This window comes from Cynocephalus volans, chromosome 3, assembly GCF_027409185.1.
Source record: "Cynocephalus volans isolate mCynVol1 chromosome 3, mCynVol1.pri, whole genome shotgun sequence".
In the NCBI taxonomy this organism is placed as follows: Eukaryota; Metazoa; Chordata; class Mammalia; order Dermoptera; family Cynocephalidae; genus Cynocephalus; species Cynocephalus volans.
This window is the reverse complement of record NC_084462.1, coordinates 72514833-72534550: the sequence shown is the minus strand read 5'-3', so window position 1 is coordinate 72534550 and position 19718 is coordinate 72514833. Positions and strand designations below refer to the sequence as shown.

General features: G+C 39.2%; 1 protein-coding gene across 1 annotated transcript in view; it reads left to right on the top strand.

Moving 5' to 3' along the window:
- LOC134372572 (IQ domain-containing protein H-like) overlaps window positions 1-19718 on the top strand; it is a 153953-nt gene that overhangs the window by 28374 nt on the left and 105861 nt on the right. Inside the window, exons 3-9 of the mRNA XM_063090034.1 lie at window positions 410-701; window positions 851-1034; window positions 1730-1969; window positions 2528-3051; window positions 3255-3579; window positions 4773-4892; window positions 9318-9356. Coding sequence (XP_062946104.1) covers window positions 410-701; window positions 851-1034; window positions 1730-1969; window positions 2528-3051; window positions 3255-3579; window positions 4773-4892; window positions 9318-9356 — 1724 coding nt within the window. The remainder of the gene's footprint in view (window positions 1-409; window positions 702-850; window positions 1035-1729; window positions 1970-2527; window positions 3052-3254; window positions 3580-4772; window positions 4893-9317; window positions 9357-19718) is intronic.

Here is a 19718-nt window from a genome sequence, read left to right as displayed (position 1 = left end):
TCGTTTTGTGTTGTCTGTTATAAGTTTCATTTTGTGTTGTATAAGTTTCATTTTCTGTTGTCTGTTATAAGTGTAGTTTGGCCATTTCCGCTCCACAGGACATCATGGGACAAGGATCCTCCAGACCAACTGTCCTCCAATGTTTTCTTATGAACTTTAACACCTTCTGAGAGAAGGCTGCAGACGTTGGGGCCTCCATGGACCCCAAAGTCTTGCGAGTCCTTTGTGAGACTGATTGGCTGGCCTTCAGTGTCACTGGCCATCAGGGGGCTCTCTTAGCCCCCCTTAGCTCAGGCTGTCAGATGGGTCATCTTCGGAAAACCCGGACACCCCGATCAGATACCTTATATTCTCATTTGGATTGAAATTCTGTCTTACCCTCCTCCTTGGTTAAAAAGATGTTTTCCAGGGTTAAAGAAAAATGCTCGCCATCGAGAGACCGCCGTCATTCTCCTGACGAAGCCGCGCCCTGATTCTAACCCCAAGCAAGTTTTATCAACCTCTCCAGAGGAGCTGATCCACCGCCCTCCACCTTACGCAGAGGACCCACCCAAGTGTCTAGCCCACTTATCTCTCCCCCCACACCCGCTCTGGGGCCCCTTATCATCTCCAGAGTCCTGCCCCACCAGTGTCCCCTCCTTCCTCTGCTTCCCCTTCTTCACCTTCCTCAACTGCTTCCCCTCCTGGACTCTTCCCCTTGCGTGAGGCCACAGGGGCAAACGGCCCTTTTATGGTGTATGTTTCCTTTACCACCAGTGATCTTTACAACTGGAAAAACCAGAACCCTTCCTTTTCCGCCGATCTGCACGGTCTCATTTCTCTGCTTGAGTCTGTCTCTTATACTCACCAGCCCACCTGGGATGATCGCCTACAATTGTTACGGACTCTGTTCACTTCCGAGGAACATGAATGAATATGCTGAGAGGCCCAACAGGCTGTCCTGGGCCCCAATGGTCTCCCCACGGATGACCCTGAGCGATTGGCTGCTGTTTTCCCCACCCGCCGCCCCGATTGGGACCCAAATAGTAATAGAGGTAAGGAGGTTTTCGATCGGTTTAGCCAGGTCCTGTTACGAGGGGTTCAAGCTGCAGCCCGAAAACCCACAAACCTATCTAAGGTTAGTGAAGGTAACCCAACAGCCTGCCCAATCTCCAGGTGCATTCTTAGAGCGCCTCTTAGAGGCGTACTGGATCTATACACCCATAGACCCGGAAGCACCTGAAAATCGAAGGGCAATTAATTTGGCCTTTGTAGCTCAGTCTGCACCGATATAAAACGGAAGTTGCAGAGATTAGAGGGATTTGAGGGCAAGGTTCTTTCAGAGTTGGTAGAAATAGCCCAAAAGGTTTTCACAAATCATGACCCACCTGAAGATAAGCAGCTTAAAAGACTAACTAAGGTTCTGCTGGCCACGCAAGGCTAACCCAAGAAACCTCAGGCCCCTAAAGGAGCAGTCAACATGGTGGCGAAAAAATGCTCACCGTTGGATAAAGACCAATATGCCTACTATAAGGAAAACCAGTATCATTTCTGGTGGACACGGGGGCTACATACTCTGTACTGAAAAACCAGAATTGCCTAGCAATAAGCCCCCCATTGCCATTCAAGGGGCCACAGGAAAAACTAAATTTTGTTCATGGACAGAAGGGCGACTCACCGACTTAGGCAAGAACACAGTTACTCATTCGTTCATTTTAATGCCTGACTGCCCAGTGCCTTTATTGAGCAGAGATTTGCTCCACTAAGCTTGGAGCAACCTGCCACCCTTTTGGTGACACTGCCTTTGTCCAAAGAATATAAGCTCTTGCCAGAACTATTGCAGGAGGACAAAACCTCCAACCACCAAGAATTGCTAGCTTATTACTTGAAACTTATTTCCCAGGTCTGGGCTGAGTCTAATCCCCCTGGGCTAGCAAGGCACCAACCTCCAACAGTGGTCCAGCTCATGGCAACTGCCACCCCCATCAGAGTAAAACAATACTTTCCTCCGTTAAAGGCATGACAAGGGATAGAACCTCACATCAATAAATTAAAACAAGAAGGGATACTAGTGCCTTGCAAGTCTAGCTGGAATACTCCCCTGTTACCGGTCCAAAAGCCAGGGACAAATGACTACAGGCCTGCCCAGGACCTCCGGGAAGTCAATAAGAGGGTGGAAACTATCCATGCAACTGTACCAAATCCTTATACGTTGTTGAGCCTGGTTAATCCCCTCCATCAGGTTTATACAGTGTTGGATTTAAAGCATGCCTTCTTCAGTCTGCCCCTAGCCAAAATCAGCCAGCCTCTGTTTGCCTTCAAATGGGAAGCCCCAGATGGAAGCTACTCTGTTCAACTAACATGGACTAGACTGCCCCAAGGATTTAAAAACTCACCTATGCTGTTTGATGAAGCTCTGAGCTGAGACCTCCAAGATTTCAAGGTAAAGTGGGGATCAAATATAACACTGTTACAATATGTAGATGACTTGCTATTGGCTGCACCCACCTTGGAGATTTGTAAACAAGCCACAGGGGATTTATTAAAGACCTTACAATACCTAGGATACCAGGTATCTGCTAAAAAGGCCCAACTTTGCTCCCTGATGGTGACATATTTGGGATATATCTTAAGTGCAGAAGAAAGGAAATTGTCCCCTGACCACGTAACAGCCATCCTAAATGTACCAGAGCCAAAGACTAAAAGGCAAATTCGAGAATTCCTAGGAGCCGCAGGATACAGTCGCTTATGGATTCTCAACTTTGCTGAAATGGCCCAGCCCCTCTATGAGGCTACAAAGGGACCAGGGGACCAAATTACTTGGACTGAGAGAATCCAATTGGCATTCAACAACATAAAGGACACTCTTACGCAGGCCCCAGCCCTGGCACTGCCCAATCTAGAAAAGCTTTTTACCTTATTTGTGGCCAAAAACAAGGGCATCGCAAAGGGGGTGCTAACCCAAGATCTAGGGCCATGGAAATGGCCAGTGGCTTACCTGTCATGCAAGCTGGACCCAGTGGCCACAGCTGGCCCACATGCTTATGAGCTACAGCTGCAACTGCACTCCTAGTAAAAGAAACTAATAAGTTAATCTTGGGCCAGCCACTAAATATTGTTACCTCTCATGAGGTAGAGACTATACTAAAAACCCCAGCAGGAAAATGGATTTCAGATGCAAGGTTAACTCATTACCAGACCCAACTGCTTGGACCCGAACATATTACATTCTCCAACCCGGTTGCCCTAAATCCAGCCACCTTGCTCCCTGACAGTGACCCTGACCGCTGTGAAGTCACACACGATTGCCTTGAAATCTTAGCCGCCTTCCAGGGAACCCTACCAGGGTTGCAAGACACTCCTCTCAAGGAGGCGGAGCTAACTCTTTTCACAGATGGCAGCAGCTACATGGTTGACGGAGTCAGGTATGCAGGTGCCGCGGTGGCTACTCCTGAACAAGTACTATGGGCAGAAGCTCTCGGGTCCCAGACCTCAGCCCAGTGGGCAGAACTTATTGCTCTCACAAAGGCCCTTCAGCTTAGCGAAGGTAAGACTGTAAATATCCACACTGACAGTAGATATGCCTTTGCTACTGTACATGTATGTACATGGGGCCCTCTACAAAGAAAGAGGGTTACTCACTTCAGAAGGAAAGACAATTAAAAATGTTCCTGAAATTCTTGCGCTATTAGAAGCTATTTGGCTTCCAACCAAGGTTGCAGTTATTCATTGCAAGGCACACCAAAAGGGAACAACTGTAGAAACTCAAGGAAATAAATAACTTCACTGATAAGACTGCTAAAACTGTGGCACTCCAACCAACCAGGACATCAATCATAGCACCTTTGCTACCACAACCTCATTTGCCACTAAAACCTGAGTACTCTCCAGAAGATGAGAAAAAGGCTGACACATCGGGATACCAAAAAAAATATAACCACTGGGTGGTATGAATCAAAGGACAAAGCCATATGGCTACCAGAAAAAATGGGTCAACGCTTGGCTCATGAAATTCACCAAGCCATCCATTTAGGGAAAACAAAGCTATTAGAATTAATTAGACAATCATTTAATTTTAATAATGCATCAAAAATTGTTGAATCATTAACTAACCGATGCCTTGCATGTACTCAAGTAAACTCTAAATAGGTCACTCATCGATGGTCTGGAGTTCGACAAACAGGTAATACTCCAGGAGAACATTGGGAAGTTGATTTCACTGAAGTTATGCCTGGAAGGTATGGATACAAACACCTGCTTGTATTAGTAGATACATATTCTGGATGGGTCAAGGCATTTCCTACCAAGTCTGAAACAGCCTCTATAGTAGTAAAAAAATTAATCAATGAAATTTTACCCTGGTTTGGGCTACCCACAACCCTCGGGTCAGATAATGGACCTGCCTTTACGGCACAAATATCCCAACAATTGGCCAAATGTTTGGGAATAAAATGGAAGTTACATTGCACCTACCGCCCTCAAAGTTCAGGATAGGTTGAGCGCATGAACAGAACTTTAAAAGAAACCTTGACTAAGCTTCATTTAGAAATTGGCGAAAACTGGGTAGACCTCCTTCCCTTTGCACTATTAAGGGTATGAAATTCCCCATATAAAGAGGGATATACACCTTTGAAATTCTTTTCGGTCACCCCCCACCCCTATTACCCAGGGTGCCAATGGAGGCTAACCCCCAAAAGCTGCCTGCCCCTATTTTGGGGGAACTTCAAACCCTACAACAGATTTGTTCACAAATCAGAAACAAACTAAATGCTAATGCTTCCCTTCCAAAGCAGGAGCCAGCCGGACCCATCCCTCAACCCAGGGACTTGGTGTACATAAAGAAGTTACCTGCCTCGTCCCTCCAGCCTCGCCGGACTGGAGCATACCCGGTGATCTTCACCACGCCCACAGCTGTAAAGGTTGCTGGAAAGGACGCTTGGATACATTGGACTCACGTCAAACCAGCACCAAACTCAAACCCCAACACCCACTGCTGGAGCATCCAGACCACCGACTGCCCAACTAAGATAAGACTAGAGAGACTTTAACATGCTTTTTAAAATTCAACCCCTAAGACAGCAATGATTTGCTATAGCTACAACAACAGGGGAGAATGTTAAGGGACGCCCCAACCCCTACTGACCTTAACATATGTATTCTGCTTCTGTACAAATCGCTTGCTAAAATAAATGGGGGAATAAACAGAGTAGCATGGCCAATGCCATTATAGGCGGCTCTGCCATTTTAGCCTGAAAAGTCCCTATGGGGAATCCAGGGTGGGGAGGGGCTACAGGGCTAACCACAAAATTAGCTTATGTATCGCTGGCTTGCTTGCATTGGCTAGATTGTGTCAGGCACGAAAAACTCCCGCCTAGCTAAAAATAAAAGCTGCGAGAGGTTTCACCTCCGGGCTGTGCACTTCGTTTGGCCTGCGTAGCCCTGGCTGCCAGAAATAAACTCTTTTCCTTTTCCTATCACCCAGTTCTCGTGGGCAAATTTCTTTTACCCGTCGGACGTTGGCCATAACATATTTAATATATGACACATATACTAAAAAAATTATTTATTGTTTATCTGAAATTAAAATTTAACTATATGTCCTTTTTTTTATTCTTTGCTAAATCCGATAACCCTAGGAGCTGGGCATATTGTCACTCTGAAAAAAATTGTGGTTCTAAAATTAGCAAGGAAGAAAGGGGAGGGCTACGTGGCAGGCAAGTATCAATAACTAGCACAGGAGCATACAAGCTTGTCCAGGAAGACAAGGGTTTATTTCCCCCTGACATTAACTCTGGCAAAATTTATCATACAGATTTTTCCAGAAGGGAAATTGAGTATCAAAATAGGCAGTGCCTTAGGATACAGTTTTGTTAAAGATGCAGACACATTCTTCAACTGTATGTGTCCCATAAAATCTAAGGTTACATGAAGTTATAATTTAGTAATAGTATTTCTTCAGGTAATTTAGAGACACCATTAACTGGATTATCCCTGTGAAATTACAAATCTTTGAGATCTTTACCCTACCAAATTGCATTAAAGTTTTACTAAAATCCTTTAAAAGTTGTGCCCATTTGAAAACTTGTCAGCTGCTATTTTGTTTCAACATGGAAATTTAGCCAAACACCTTATTCGTCTACAGGAACCTGAAAGTTATAAAAAAGTGTATTGAGTCTGTAGACAATAGATATAACAGGTTTTACTGGTGAGTCTGTGGATTCAAAGTAGTCTGAGTGCAGGGCATGGACGTACCTTCAGAAGTGGGAGAGCAAAGTCCAAAGTGGACAGCACGGCAGGAAAGTGCAGAAGTCAAGGCAAGAACTTACAGGTTTAAAACGGGGTCTTCATCCACTACAGCACACTGGCCAGGGAGGGTGAGGACTACAAGCCACAGGAAGGCTTGTGGAAGCCAGGGAAACCAGAGAGGTGGTACAACTGGGGTGCTGAGATGCAACAAACAAATCCCTTTTGTGGAGGTGAATTTCAGTGATAAGGCTCTGTAATTCTTGCTACTTTTTAAAAGATGGCTGAAGATATTCCTTACAGCCCACGTGGGACAGAGAGAACCGAGTCCTCAAAGTGAGATGCTAAATTATGTATTGATATCTTTTACTAGTGCGCTTTTTTGATCAACATCTGTCAATTCTTTCTAAGATTGTTGTTATAGAATTGAAAAAAAAGGGGGATTGAAATGAAGGAATTCAGTAGAAAGAAGTCTCACTTCTTTTATTCAATTAAACGTTTAAATAAATTATTTGTTCTCTTTTTTGCAAAGAGTAGTGTAAGGATTTTTCTCCCTTGAGAATGTCAGACTTGGGCTGTTTGTAAAGGGCAATTGGGCTTGCTGCCAGGCAACAGGAGAGATGTAACTGAGAAAATATTGTCTAGCAGGTAGGTCCACCTCCCTGTGGACTAGATTTGTACTCCAAAAAATTGTTGCTCGTAGATTTAATTAACTGCAAAAATAATCCTTATGGTGCTTTTCACTTGTATCACTTCCCCAAGTCATTTAAATTTTTCAGTATCATCTTTACAATGGCTACCCAATAGAATAGTGTATCATATGAAGCTATATAAATTACCCTTTACATGAACTTGGGAATCTGGCTATTTAAAGAAATCTTATAGTGAAGCATTTTATAAGACAAATATTACCCTCTAATTTGCCTGCTTTTAACATTTGCCTTTTCATCTCGGCAGTTTGCATTAGGCAGACCTTGTACTCTGATAGAACTGTTGACCTCCCATGCTTTTGGCTTTCCTTTTGAAGTCAATGATCACAGATGTTTCATTGAATGGATACAGGAGAGACTAATAGTGAGCAGACAGTGGGTGACAGCCATTAGACTTTCAAGGTGCAAGCCCAAAAGCATCCACCTAGTGACTCAGCCTCTCTTTGCGGAAGAGGTAACTCTGCATCACCTTCATCCACAGCCCATTTCGCTACACTTCCCAAACCACCGCTGACTCTAGCAGGAGTGACGAAGGTCTTTCTCAAGAAACAAAGATTGAAGGTATTTGTATTTCTAACTACAGAAAGAAAATTGTTCTTGTTTACAATATTGTCTATAATATTTTTGGTAATATACACCCGTTACAGAGTTGTACTTTTCACATAGAAATAAGTGCTGTTTCAGCTGCTGCTGGGATGCATTTGATTTTAAAAGAGAGGATTGTTGTGCAAATCAACTCTACACATGACACTGTCAGTGGGGACTAAGAAATTTAATCATGTTGCATTATTGTGAGATTAACTAGATGACTGTGCCAACCTGTACTGCTAGCTGGTCACGAATCTAGTAATCCAGGATACAATAACTATTGCTATATATGCAAATATGTGTTGTATAGAGTATGTTATTATGAGGTTTTATTGCATTTCATTTGTCTTTAAGCATAGGCTAAAGAAGGCAAGATCTCCAGTTTTGTACAGAATACCTTAATGAGGAAGGGGAAGGAATTCTGTATTCTTTAACATTGGTAGCTTACAATACAATGTAATTCATCCTCATGGAGATTCCCTCATTTTATAGGTGCAGGACTTTTGTAGCTTGCTTTCTTATGTTTATGGGCCACAGACAGACCTGTGATAATTGAAACTTTTCACCACAGAAAGGAGACAGCTGGCAGCATCTTTTCCTGGCCTACCCTATGTGGTCATGTTTCCAGTTTCTCTCATAAGAAAAGAAAAAAAGAGAAATTGAAGAGTGGCACAGAAAAAATTAATCTTGCTGGGTCTACATAGTAGACGGCTACCTGCTCTTCCCAGACCTTCATCTTTTAATGCCCCAGTCTTCAAGAGGTTTTCAGGATTTTCAGCACTTGTGGGCTGTTTCCCCTTAAGAGATTTTCCGGCTATTTATGTAGCAATATGTCATGTGACACCCCAGTTGCCATGGCAAATATTTGTGTTTCATGAAAAATGTGGATTAAAAAAAAAAATCAATGTAAATGGCCAAATCCCAAGACAGACAGGCCTTCAGGCGAGTGTTTGGCCTGCACCATTATTGTTGGAAATTCAGCTGTTTAACAGGCTGTGAGAAGGCCATGGGCTAATGTGCATAATGGAAACAGGCAGAGGCACCTGTTTTGATTCTCACCCTATTCCAGCACTCAGGTCCACAGTTTTACAGATAATAGATCTACAGGTAATATAAATATTGTTACTAGATTTCAGCCAGTTAGCAGTTTAACCTTAAAAAAATTTTTTTAAATAACCACATATTTTCTGAATGCTTATTAGTGCTGACTTTAATTTCTTCTGTTGACTGCACAAAGCTTTCCCCTCCTGCTAGAAGCAGTAATAGTTAGTGGCTTTTTCCTCTGGTCCCGGATTGGTGCAACATTTCCAAATTGAACTCTTCAATGGTAAATGTAATTATTCATACACTTTATGGAAAGTGTACCAGGCATGCAAGTTAAAAGGCTAAGAGAAAGACTGCAGTGTGCTGAGCTTCATGGTGGAGCCCACACAAACCTTTGATTAGTTTTCACCACAAGGCAGTGCAGTGCCACATAGAGAAGCCCTTTCTGGTAAATACTCTCCAAGTGTCCCCTAGAAGTGGGACTTGGCATCTGATTATAGTTGTTTTTGTAAATATTTACTTTGTCAAACTCTTTCATCAAAGCAAACAGAGCTCTTGGCAAGCACAGCCTCGTTGTCTGGGAGTGGAAAAGGTCTTTCTAATTATTAGCTCCTGCCTGTGTGGAAAGAGGGAACAGGCTGGCCCAGCGGGGGAAGTGGGGAAGGAGGGGGGGACTCTGAGCCTTCTATTTGTTTTGTAAAATTGCCCATGAGAGTCATTTTGATTTAAACTGTGTCTCTTTCTTCATTGTAGGGGAAAGGCAGAAGGTCAAGAGGACATCATGATAAGAAGGTCTGTAATTTGTGTGACTAGTTGAAATTTGGGGTCTGTCACCTGATGTCCCTTCCTTTTGCTGCAGGGCAAAAGTACGGGAGGCTGCTTGACAGCTGGAGACGGCAACAAAAGTTCTTTTGCACTTCCTTTATAAAAGAAATTAGATCATGTTTAAAAAAAACCAAAAACCATAGTTCATTTAAAGTGAAAAACCTTTTTTTTGCCCTCTGTTGGGACTGAATTACTTCTTAGGCTTCAGCCCACAAATGATTTAGCATCCTCAAAATTTGGCTGAATCACATCAGTCTTCAAGCTCAATCAAAGATTTTCATCATTTAAAAGTACAGTTAAAAAGAAATAAGATGTGAAAAATAAATTCAGTTGTCCCCTAGTATGCGCTTGCATGTGTGCATGCACGTGTGTGTGAATGCATACATGAGCAGGTGCACACACACAAACACATGTGTACACTGCATGTATGATGTATGGGATTTAGAGTTAAGCTGACCACAACAATTAAGGTTAACAAAAAGTTGGAAAAATTAAATAGTTCCCACAATATGGCAAGTACATTCCAGCAACGAATGTTCCACAGGGCCATGCATGGATAATAAAAGCCCCGAACTTGAAACAGGCATATGTTGGATTCTCCTCTTAGCAGTAGAGTAACTTTGAGGAAGTCACATAAATTCTCTGCACCTCACTTTCCTCCTCTGACAAATGGGGATAATGCCTCCTTTCTCAAATGGTTGCTGCAAGAGTCAGATGAGTTAATGCGTGTGAAAGGGCTTTGGAACTATAAAAGAATTTGTTATCACGACTCCTCTGTCCATTTTAAAGAGTATCTTCTAGGCTTCCCTTTCTGGGTGATCTTCTTATCAGTAAGAATTTCAGAAGGAGCTTAGCCACAACTTTTTGAGGAAAAAGAATTCACCTTTTGGGTCTCCTTTTACTCCTGCAGAAGTATTCCTGTACCTGAATGGGGCTGTATTTATAGTAATGATTGCATGCATTCCTTCTGAACCTAGACAAATTGCTCCTGGATGAACTAATCAGTGTAGTTAGATCTTTCTTCTAGCTTCCCTTGACTTTTTACTGTGAGGAAATTGTGAACTTGATTCTGCAGTTCAAAAATAGTACGTGCTTTAAGAATGCCAGGGCTTTATTTATCTGGAATATTTATTAACTACTAATGTTGACTAAGCGTGTCCTGCATGCATGGCACTAAGAACTTCCATACCCACTAAACCCTCATAGCAGCTGCAGAACCTCTGTACTGCCATTGCCCCTAGGCCTACCCAGAGGGTAAAGGGGTGCAGAGGATCCAGCTGACAGAGTGAGGCTCCAGAGTTTGTACTCTCTCCACATACCAGCTTATGAACCCTTCCAGATGGGCCAGTTTTCCAAATATTATTACTACTGCTATTATTACTACTACTGCTATTATTACTGCTGCTGCTGCTGCTGCTGCTGCTCCTGCTGCTCCTGCTAGCAGTTAACATGTATTGAGTGCTTACTCTGTGCCAGGCTCTGTTCCTAATGCCCTAAGTGGATTATCTCACTTCCTTTTCACACCTCTATGCAGTAGGTACTATTATTATTCCCATTTTAATGGGAGGAACTAGATACAGAGAGGTTAAGTCATCCAACTAGTAGTAAATGACAGTAGCAGCATGCAAAACTGGACTATATGACTATAAGAGCCCCAAAGCATTAGAAATTTCTATAAATCTTGGCCACTGCTGCAGACACCAGGGTGGAACAAGCATACTGTAACAGCCTCTTCCACAGTAACTGCTGCTGTAAGGACATCTTGCTGCCAAAACAGCAGCCACTGCTACCTCATAGCTTTGCTGGTGACCACTCAACAGCATAGACAGGAGTGACACCAGCAGAGCCCAGGAAAAGAGGAAAGAAAAAGGAAAAAACCTGTTCACCCATTCAAAGTGAGGAGTACTAGTATACCGCAGTGCACCTAATAGAGTCAGGGTGAGGTAGCCACAATGCCAACAGTCCTGCCTAAGAGCACCCACTATAACCTAAAAGTGACAAGACTCCAAGGTGCTATCCCCCCAAACTTGAGAGCTTGCCCATCTCCTGATGATCCAATATAGAGTCACCAACCTCAGCAAAGAAACAATAAGTGTCCTAGGGAATAGGTTACAGTGGCACACTCACACAACTCCAACACTGAATTCAGCCAAAATACCTTCACAGAGACTACACTACGGCGTCTACCTGGATCTAATACTAGAACACCCCATTCAACCATCATTATAAAGCACACCTGCAAGAGGAACACCCTCTCTGCTAACCCCACTCCAGAGTAACTTCTCTTCCAGATGACTAAACACCAATGGAGAGATACTAGAAATATGAAAAAACAAGAAAGTATGACACCACCAAAGGAATATAGTAACTCTCAAGTATTAGATCCTATAGAACAGGAAGTCCTTGAAATGACTGATGAGGAATTTCAAGCAACAATTCTAAGGAAACTAAATGAGATACAAGAAGATTCAGACAACACAGCAAAATGAGAAGTGTACAGGACCTGAAAGAGGAAATGTACAAAGAAATCAGTGCCCTGAAAAATAATGTAGCAGAGCTTATGGAGCTGAAGGATCTATTCAATGAAATAAAAAACACAAAAGAGAGCTTAAACAGCAGGCTAGAACAAGCAGAAGAGAGAATTTCTGATCTTGAAGATGGCATGTTCAAAATACCACAGGCGGACAAAAAAAAAAAGAAAAAAGAATTTTTAAAAATTGAAGAAAATCTAAGAGAGCAGACAACCTTAAGCACTCAGATATCCAAATTATGGGTATTCCAGAAGGGAAGGAAAAAGGAAATGGCATTCAAAACATATTCAATGAAATAATAGCAGGAAACTTCCCAGCTATAGGGAAAGTCACAGATATTCAGATTCAGGAGGCTCAAAGATCCCCAAACATATTCAACCCAAAAAGGTCCTCTCCAAGACATGTTATAGTCAAATGGGGAAAACTCAAACACAAAGAGAGAATCTTAAAAGCTGGAAGAGAGAAGCATCAAGTCACCTATAAGGGAGCCCCTACCAGACTAACATCAGACTTTTCATCAGAAACACTAAAAGTTAGCAGAGAATGGGATGATATATTCAAAATACTAAAAGACAAAAATTGCCAGCCAAGAACACTTTACCCAGCAAGGCTATTCTTCCAAAATGAAGGACAAATAGTATATTTCCCAAACAAAAACTTCAGGAGTTCACTACCACACAACCAGCCTTACAAGAAATTCTCAGTATTTCTAAAATATTGAAATTCTCTAAATGTGTCTGATACCTAAAAAACAACCATCACTACCATGAATACTCAAGAAAGAATAAAACCCACCAGTAAAATAAAAATGCTAGCAATAAAGAGAAAAAAAGTTTTATCTACCATCCCAAGAAACCAACAAACACAGAAGACAAACAGTAAATCAGAAAGAAAGGAACAAAAGATATTTAAAACATCCAAACAAAAATAAATAAAATGTCAGGAGTATGTCAGTACCTTTCAATAATAACTCTTAATGTAAAAGGATTAAGTTCCCCACTCAAAAGACACAGACTGATTAACTGCATTAAAAAAATGGACCCAACAGTATGCTGCCTTCAAGAGATTCACCTTACCTATAAAGGCACACATAGACTAAGAGTGAAAGGATGGAAAAAGATATACCATGCAGATAGAAATGAAAAACGAGCTGGAGTAGTTATTCTTATATCATATAAAATAGACTTTAAACAAAAAAATCATAAAAATATATAAAGAAGGCCACTATATAATGATAAAAGGATCTATCCAACATGAAGACATAACAATCATATATATATACATATATATGTACACCGAACGTTGGAGCAGCCAGACATATAAAGCAAACACTAGTAGACCTAAAGAAAGAGACAGACACTATTACCATAATAGTAGGAGACCTGAACATCTCACTATCAACACTGGACAGATCATCTAGTCAAAAAGTCAACAGAGAAACACAAGATCTAAACAACACTTTAGACCAAATGGACTTGGCAGACATCTACAGAACATTTTATCCAACAATCTCAGAACATTCATTCTTCTCATTGGCACACAGAACATTCTGCAGGATAGACCACATGTTAGGTCAGAAATCAAGTCTCAACAAATTTTAAAAAATTGGAATTATTCCATGTATTTTTTCAGACCACAATGAATTAAAACTAGAAATCAGTAACAAACAAAACTCTGGTAGCTATACAAATACATGGAAATTAAACAACATTCTACTTAATGACATATGGGTCCAAGAAAAAATTAAACAGGAAATCAAAAAATTTATTGAAACTAATGAAAATAATGACACATCATAGCAAAACCTGTGGGATACTGCAAAAGCAGTACTAAGAGGGAAATTTGTTGCAATAAATGCTTCAGAAGAATGGAAAGATGACAAGTAAACAATCAAAGACTTCACCTTAAAGAACCAGAAAAACAAGAACCATCCAAACCCAAAGTTAGTCAACAGAAAGAAATAATTAAGATCAGAGCAGAATTAAATGAAATAGAAACCCAAAACATGATACAAAAGATCAATGAAACAAAAAGTTGTTTTTTTGAGAAGATAAACAAAATTGACAAGCCATTAATAAGGCTAACTAGAAAAAAGAGAAGACAAATAAAAAAATTAGAAATGAAAAAGGTGATATTGCAATCAATACATCAAAAATACAAGGCATCATTAGAGCTACTATAAACAACTTTACACCAACAAATTTGAAAATCTGGAGGAAATGGATAAATTTCTGGATGCACACAAACTACCAAGACAGAGCCAAGAAGACATAGAAAATCTGAATAGACCAATAACAATCAAAGAGATTGAAGCTATTATCAGCAGTCTCCCAACAAAGAAAAGCCTAGGACTGGATGGCTTCTTTGCAGCATTCTACTACCTTTAAAGACAAATTATTACCAATTCTCTATAAACTGTTCTAAAAAATTGAAACAGAGGCCATTCTCCCAAACTCATTCTATGAGGAAAACATCACCCTGATACCAAAACCAGACAAGGACACAAAAAAGAAAACTACAGGCCAATATCTTTGATGAATATAGATGCAAAAATCCTCACTAAATACTAGCTAATAGAATAAAGCAACACATACATAAAATTATACACCATGATCAAGTGGGATTTATCCCAGGGATGCAAGATTGGTTCAACATATGGAAATCAATAAATGTGATACACCACATCGATAAAATCAAAGACAAAAACCGTATGATCATCTCTATAGATGCTGAAAAAGCATTTGACAAAATTAAATATTAGTTCATGATAAAGACTCTCTATAAATTGGGTATAGAAGGAAAGTATCTCAACAGAATTAAAGCAATATATGACAACCCACTGCCAATATCATCCTGAATGGGGAAAAGTTAAAAGCTTTTCCCTGAAGAACAGGAACAAGACAAGGATGTCCATCTCACCACTCCTATTCAACATAGTGTTGGAAATGCCAGCCAGAGCAATCAATCATGGAAGAGAAGGAATAAAGGGTATCCAGACTGGAAAAGATGAAGTCAAATTGTTCCTCTTTGCAGATGATATGATCCAGTATATAGAACAGCCTAAAGACTCTACAAAAAACTCTTAGAGTTGAAAAGTAATTTCAGCAAAGTTACAGGATACAAAATCAACACGCAAAAATCAATAGCATTTCTATACTCCAACAATGAACTAACAGAAGAAGAAATAAGAAAGCTCACCCATTTACAATAATCACCAAGAAAATAAAATACCTATGAATAAAGTTAACCAAGGATGTGAAAAATCTCTACAACGAGAACTACAAACCACTGTTGAGAGAAATTAAAGAGGACACAAGAATATGGAAAGATATCCCATGCTCTTGGATCAGAAGAATTAACATTGTGAAAATGTCCAAAGTGATCTACAGATTCAATGCAATACCCATCAATATTCCAGTGACATTTTTCTCAGAAATGGAAAAAAGCAATCCTAACATTCATATGGAATAACAAAAGACCACAAATAGCCAAAACAATCCTAAGCAAAAAAAAATAAAGCTGGAGGCATAACACTACCTGACTTTAAACTATACTACAAAGCTATAGTAACAAAAACAGCATGATACTGGCATAAAAACAGACACACAGACCAATGGAACAGAATAAAAAATCCAGAATTCAACCCATACACCTACAGCCATTTGATCTTTGCCAAAGGCACAAAGACTATGTACTGAGGAAGGAACTGCCTCTTCAGTAAATGGTGCTGGGAAAATTGGACATTCATATGTAGTAGAATGAAACTAGGCCCGTACCTTTCACCATATACCAAAATCAACTCAAAATGGTTTAAAGTTTTAAATATATGTACTGAAACAATACAGCTCCTTAAAGAAAACATAAGGGAAACACTTCAGGAAGTAGGATTGGGTATACACTTTATGAATATGACGCCAAAAGCACAGGCAACCAAAGGAAAAATAAACAAATGGGATTATATCAAACTAAAAAGCTTCTACACAGCAAAAGAAACAATTAACAGAGCAAAAAGACAACCAAAAGAGTGAGAGAAAATATTTGCAAAATATACATCTGACAAAAGATTAATATCCAGAATATGCAAGTAACTCAAACAACTTAACAGTAAAAAAGCAAGTAACCCAATTAAAAAATGAGCAAAGGAGCTGAACAGGCATTTCTCAAAGGAACATAAATGAATGGCAAGAACACACATGAAAAAAATGCTTACTATCACTCAGCATTTGGGAAATGCAAATCAAAACCACTTTGAGATACCATGTCACTCCTGTTAGGATGCTAATATCTAAAAGACTGAGAATGATAAATGCTGGCAAAGATTCAGAGAAAAAGGAACCCTCCTACACTGTTGGTGGGATGGCAAAATGGTGCAGTCTTTATGGAAAATGGTATGGAGTTTCCTCAAACAATTACAAATTGATCTACTGTATGACACACTGCTGGGTATACACCCAGAGGAATGGAAATCATCATGTCAAAAGGATACTTGTACTTCCTTGTTTATTGCAGCACTATTTACAATAGCCAAGAGTTGGAACCAGCCTAAATGCTCATCATCATATGAGTGGATAAGGAAAATGTGGTATATCTACATAATGGAATACTACTCTGCTATAAAGAAGAAATGAAATACTACCACTCACAATAACATGGATGGACTTAGAGAAAATTATATTAAGTAAAATAAGCCAGGCACAGAAAGAGAAATACCACATGTTCTCACTTATTTGTGGGAGCTAATAAAAACAAATAAGTATACAAACAAACAGGGGGAGGGATGGGAAGAAGACACAACCATCACAACAATTCCTTGAACTTGTTAACACAAGTGAACAGATATGATGTTGATGGTGGGGAGGGGGGAAAGGAGGAATTGGTAAAGGGACACAAAAGTCAACTATGGTGTATATTGTTAAATTAAATATATATATATATATGTAAAACCTGTTAAAGGCTTAAAAAAAGAAATTCACCCAGAAGTACCTATATCTAATGTTAATGTTTGTTCTGAGAAGAAAAGAAAAGAAAAAAAAGAAATTTCTATTAATCTCAATCATTTTTGATGGAAATATTTCTAAAACACATCTCTGCCTACCTGATGTAATTTAACCTTTTTTTCACCCAATATTGTGCATGCAGATAATCAATTTCAGTGTCTTTTTTTGTTTTTCCCTTCAATATCAGACAGCAGTTGTCACCTCTGTTGTCATGCCTGCTTTCTGACTTTAACAGCCTTTTCTGTCTTCTAGATCAGTTAACCAAATAGTCAAAACTTGAGAAGTTGAATAAGTTTGACTCAGTCAGGCTCTGACTCACTGTAAGGATCCAAAGTGTAAATTAATAAATCACAGTAGAGCTTGTAATAGTTATTTACAAAAATTTGAGGAATATTTATTTTAGAAATCTAGCTCAAAGGTTTGAAGTTGCTAAAATTGCCTCTTTCAGTAAGTAAATCTTTTTATTATCTTAAGACAGCCACATGAACAAATACGTTAAGATCCTCTTAATTTTAATGAATATTTTGATAATAAAAATCTATTTTCATGGGTAAAACAAACAAACAAACAAGCATATTTATTGAACTATGGAAGAACAGACTAAATTCATGAGTGTGGTTGCGTCTAAGAAGAGGGAAAGAGAGGAATGGGACTGAAAAGAAATACAGAGAGGATTTCAATTATAAGTATATTTATCTCTCTCTCTCTCTCTCTCTCTCTCTCTCTGAAGCAAAGATGACAAAAATTTAACCTGTGTCCAAGGTAGTTTTTTATATTATTCCCTCTACTTCTCTGTATAGTCAAAACTTTTCCTAATTTAAAAGAAAAAAAAATCCAAATTAAAGAAAAAATAAAAGAAAATCCTATTTTCTAAGCCATACCTCTTTTGTAAACTTTCCTTTGGTATAGAGAGAATAGGTTTGAGTGACAGTATTTTAACCTCAAATTTGGGGTCTCACTACTCTTAGTCATTCTTTTATATTGTTACTTTCTTTAGTATTTTCCCAACATATACTCTTGATCCTCTCGTTGGAAAACTGGTTATTTTATGAGTCAGCTGAACTATTTTAATCACTGAACATATCACTACCCCAATCTGGTCTCATTTCCTCCTGTCTGTTTAAGGAGGAGATTGGACCAGATCAGTGTTTTTAAGGGTCTTCCAATCCCCCACAGTCCTCACCCCCGCAGACCCAGGGAAAGGAGAAAGGCAGAAGTTCCCAGCAGTGGGGGCTCTAGGCCCCTCACCCCAAAGCAGCTAGGTTATCTATTTTACCTCTTTACCATCAAATTACTTTGTGTTTGGACAAAGTGTTCCAGGCTTTAAAATACTTTGAAAATCACTAGGTGATATCTACAGCAGTTTTGGCTTTAACATGTCATATCTTGTCAGGGAATAAGCCTACTTCTTAAAGACTTGAGAGAGTGTCCCTGGTTGACCTTGTGCCCCTAGCACAATCTAGTCTCCTTTCCTGTCTTGCCCTAAAGGATTAGAGAGAGGGCAGATCTTACTTTGACAAGAACTAGAGCTCTGCAATTTGGAAACAAAAGCCAAGATTCAAAAGCAAGTCCAAGTCTATTTTTTCTCTCATGAAACTTCATTTGACTTACCATCTTAAAGGAAGAAGAGAAAAAAAATCCAAAAACAGAAGAAAAACTGTAGAATCTTTCAGAACCAGTTTCCATTTTCTGTCATTCATTAGAAATTGCCATCCTCACCTATGCATTTTAGGCATTAAACTTTCAAAGTGAATTGAAATTATACAGTTTTATTTGCAAAATATTTTTTGTTGCAATTAGTAATTGACAGAAAAAACTAAGGATTGTTTTTACTATTTGTAGCATTGTCTAACTGTACATTTTTATTGCATGTGATTAACAATTTTACTTAAATATAAGGGTACTTCAAAGAGTTCATGGAAAAATAGAATTAATAGATAAAATGAATCTTTCCATGAATTTTTTGAAGTACCCTTGTACACCAGTATAAAAGGTTAAATTATCAGCAAGCCACAAAATTATTTTTTTATTTTATCTCTTTCATATACCAAATTATGACCTGATCATTCATAAAAAATTTGGAAAAGCCAGAGAGGAGGAAAAAATGCCAAAATAAGCAAGAATTTTTCCCCATAATATCACAACCCTTTGGCATAATTTAAACTTTGGTGTATTCCTTTGCTAGTATCATACTGTATATTCAACTGTGATTTTACTCTTTTCACCTAACAATTCATCATAAGCCTTTACAAATATGATTTAAAACTCATCATAAAACTTTTTTTTTGGTAGCTGGCCAGTCATAAAACATTTTTAATAGCAACATAATAGTCTGTATTAAAGATATACCATAATTTTCTTAGCCATTATCCTATCATTTGACATTAAATTATAAATGTCAAATTATTAATAAATAAATTATTTCCGGTTTTTCTCTTATAAATAAAACTGCCACGAACATCTTTCATCTTTGTATGTAAATCTTTTTATTTAGGCTACCTCCTACCAGTAGAAATTCTTGGACCTTTTTGGAACTGAATAGCCAAACTTTCTATTAGTGCTTCAAAACTTAAGCTGTGAGTTTGCAAATAACTTACATGATCATAAAATAGCTTTGAGCTGTCAATCCAATTCAAGTGTCTATGAGCTTAAATTTTAATATTCACACATTCATTTAGTCAAACATTCTTTCAATCAGCTCTTCCTTATGGACCTTTTACTGTGTATCAGGCGGTGTACTAGGCACTGGGGATACAGCAGTGAACAAAGTAAACCAAGTCTTTGCTTGCCCTTTTGGAATT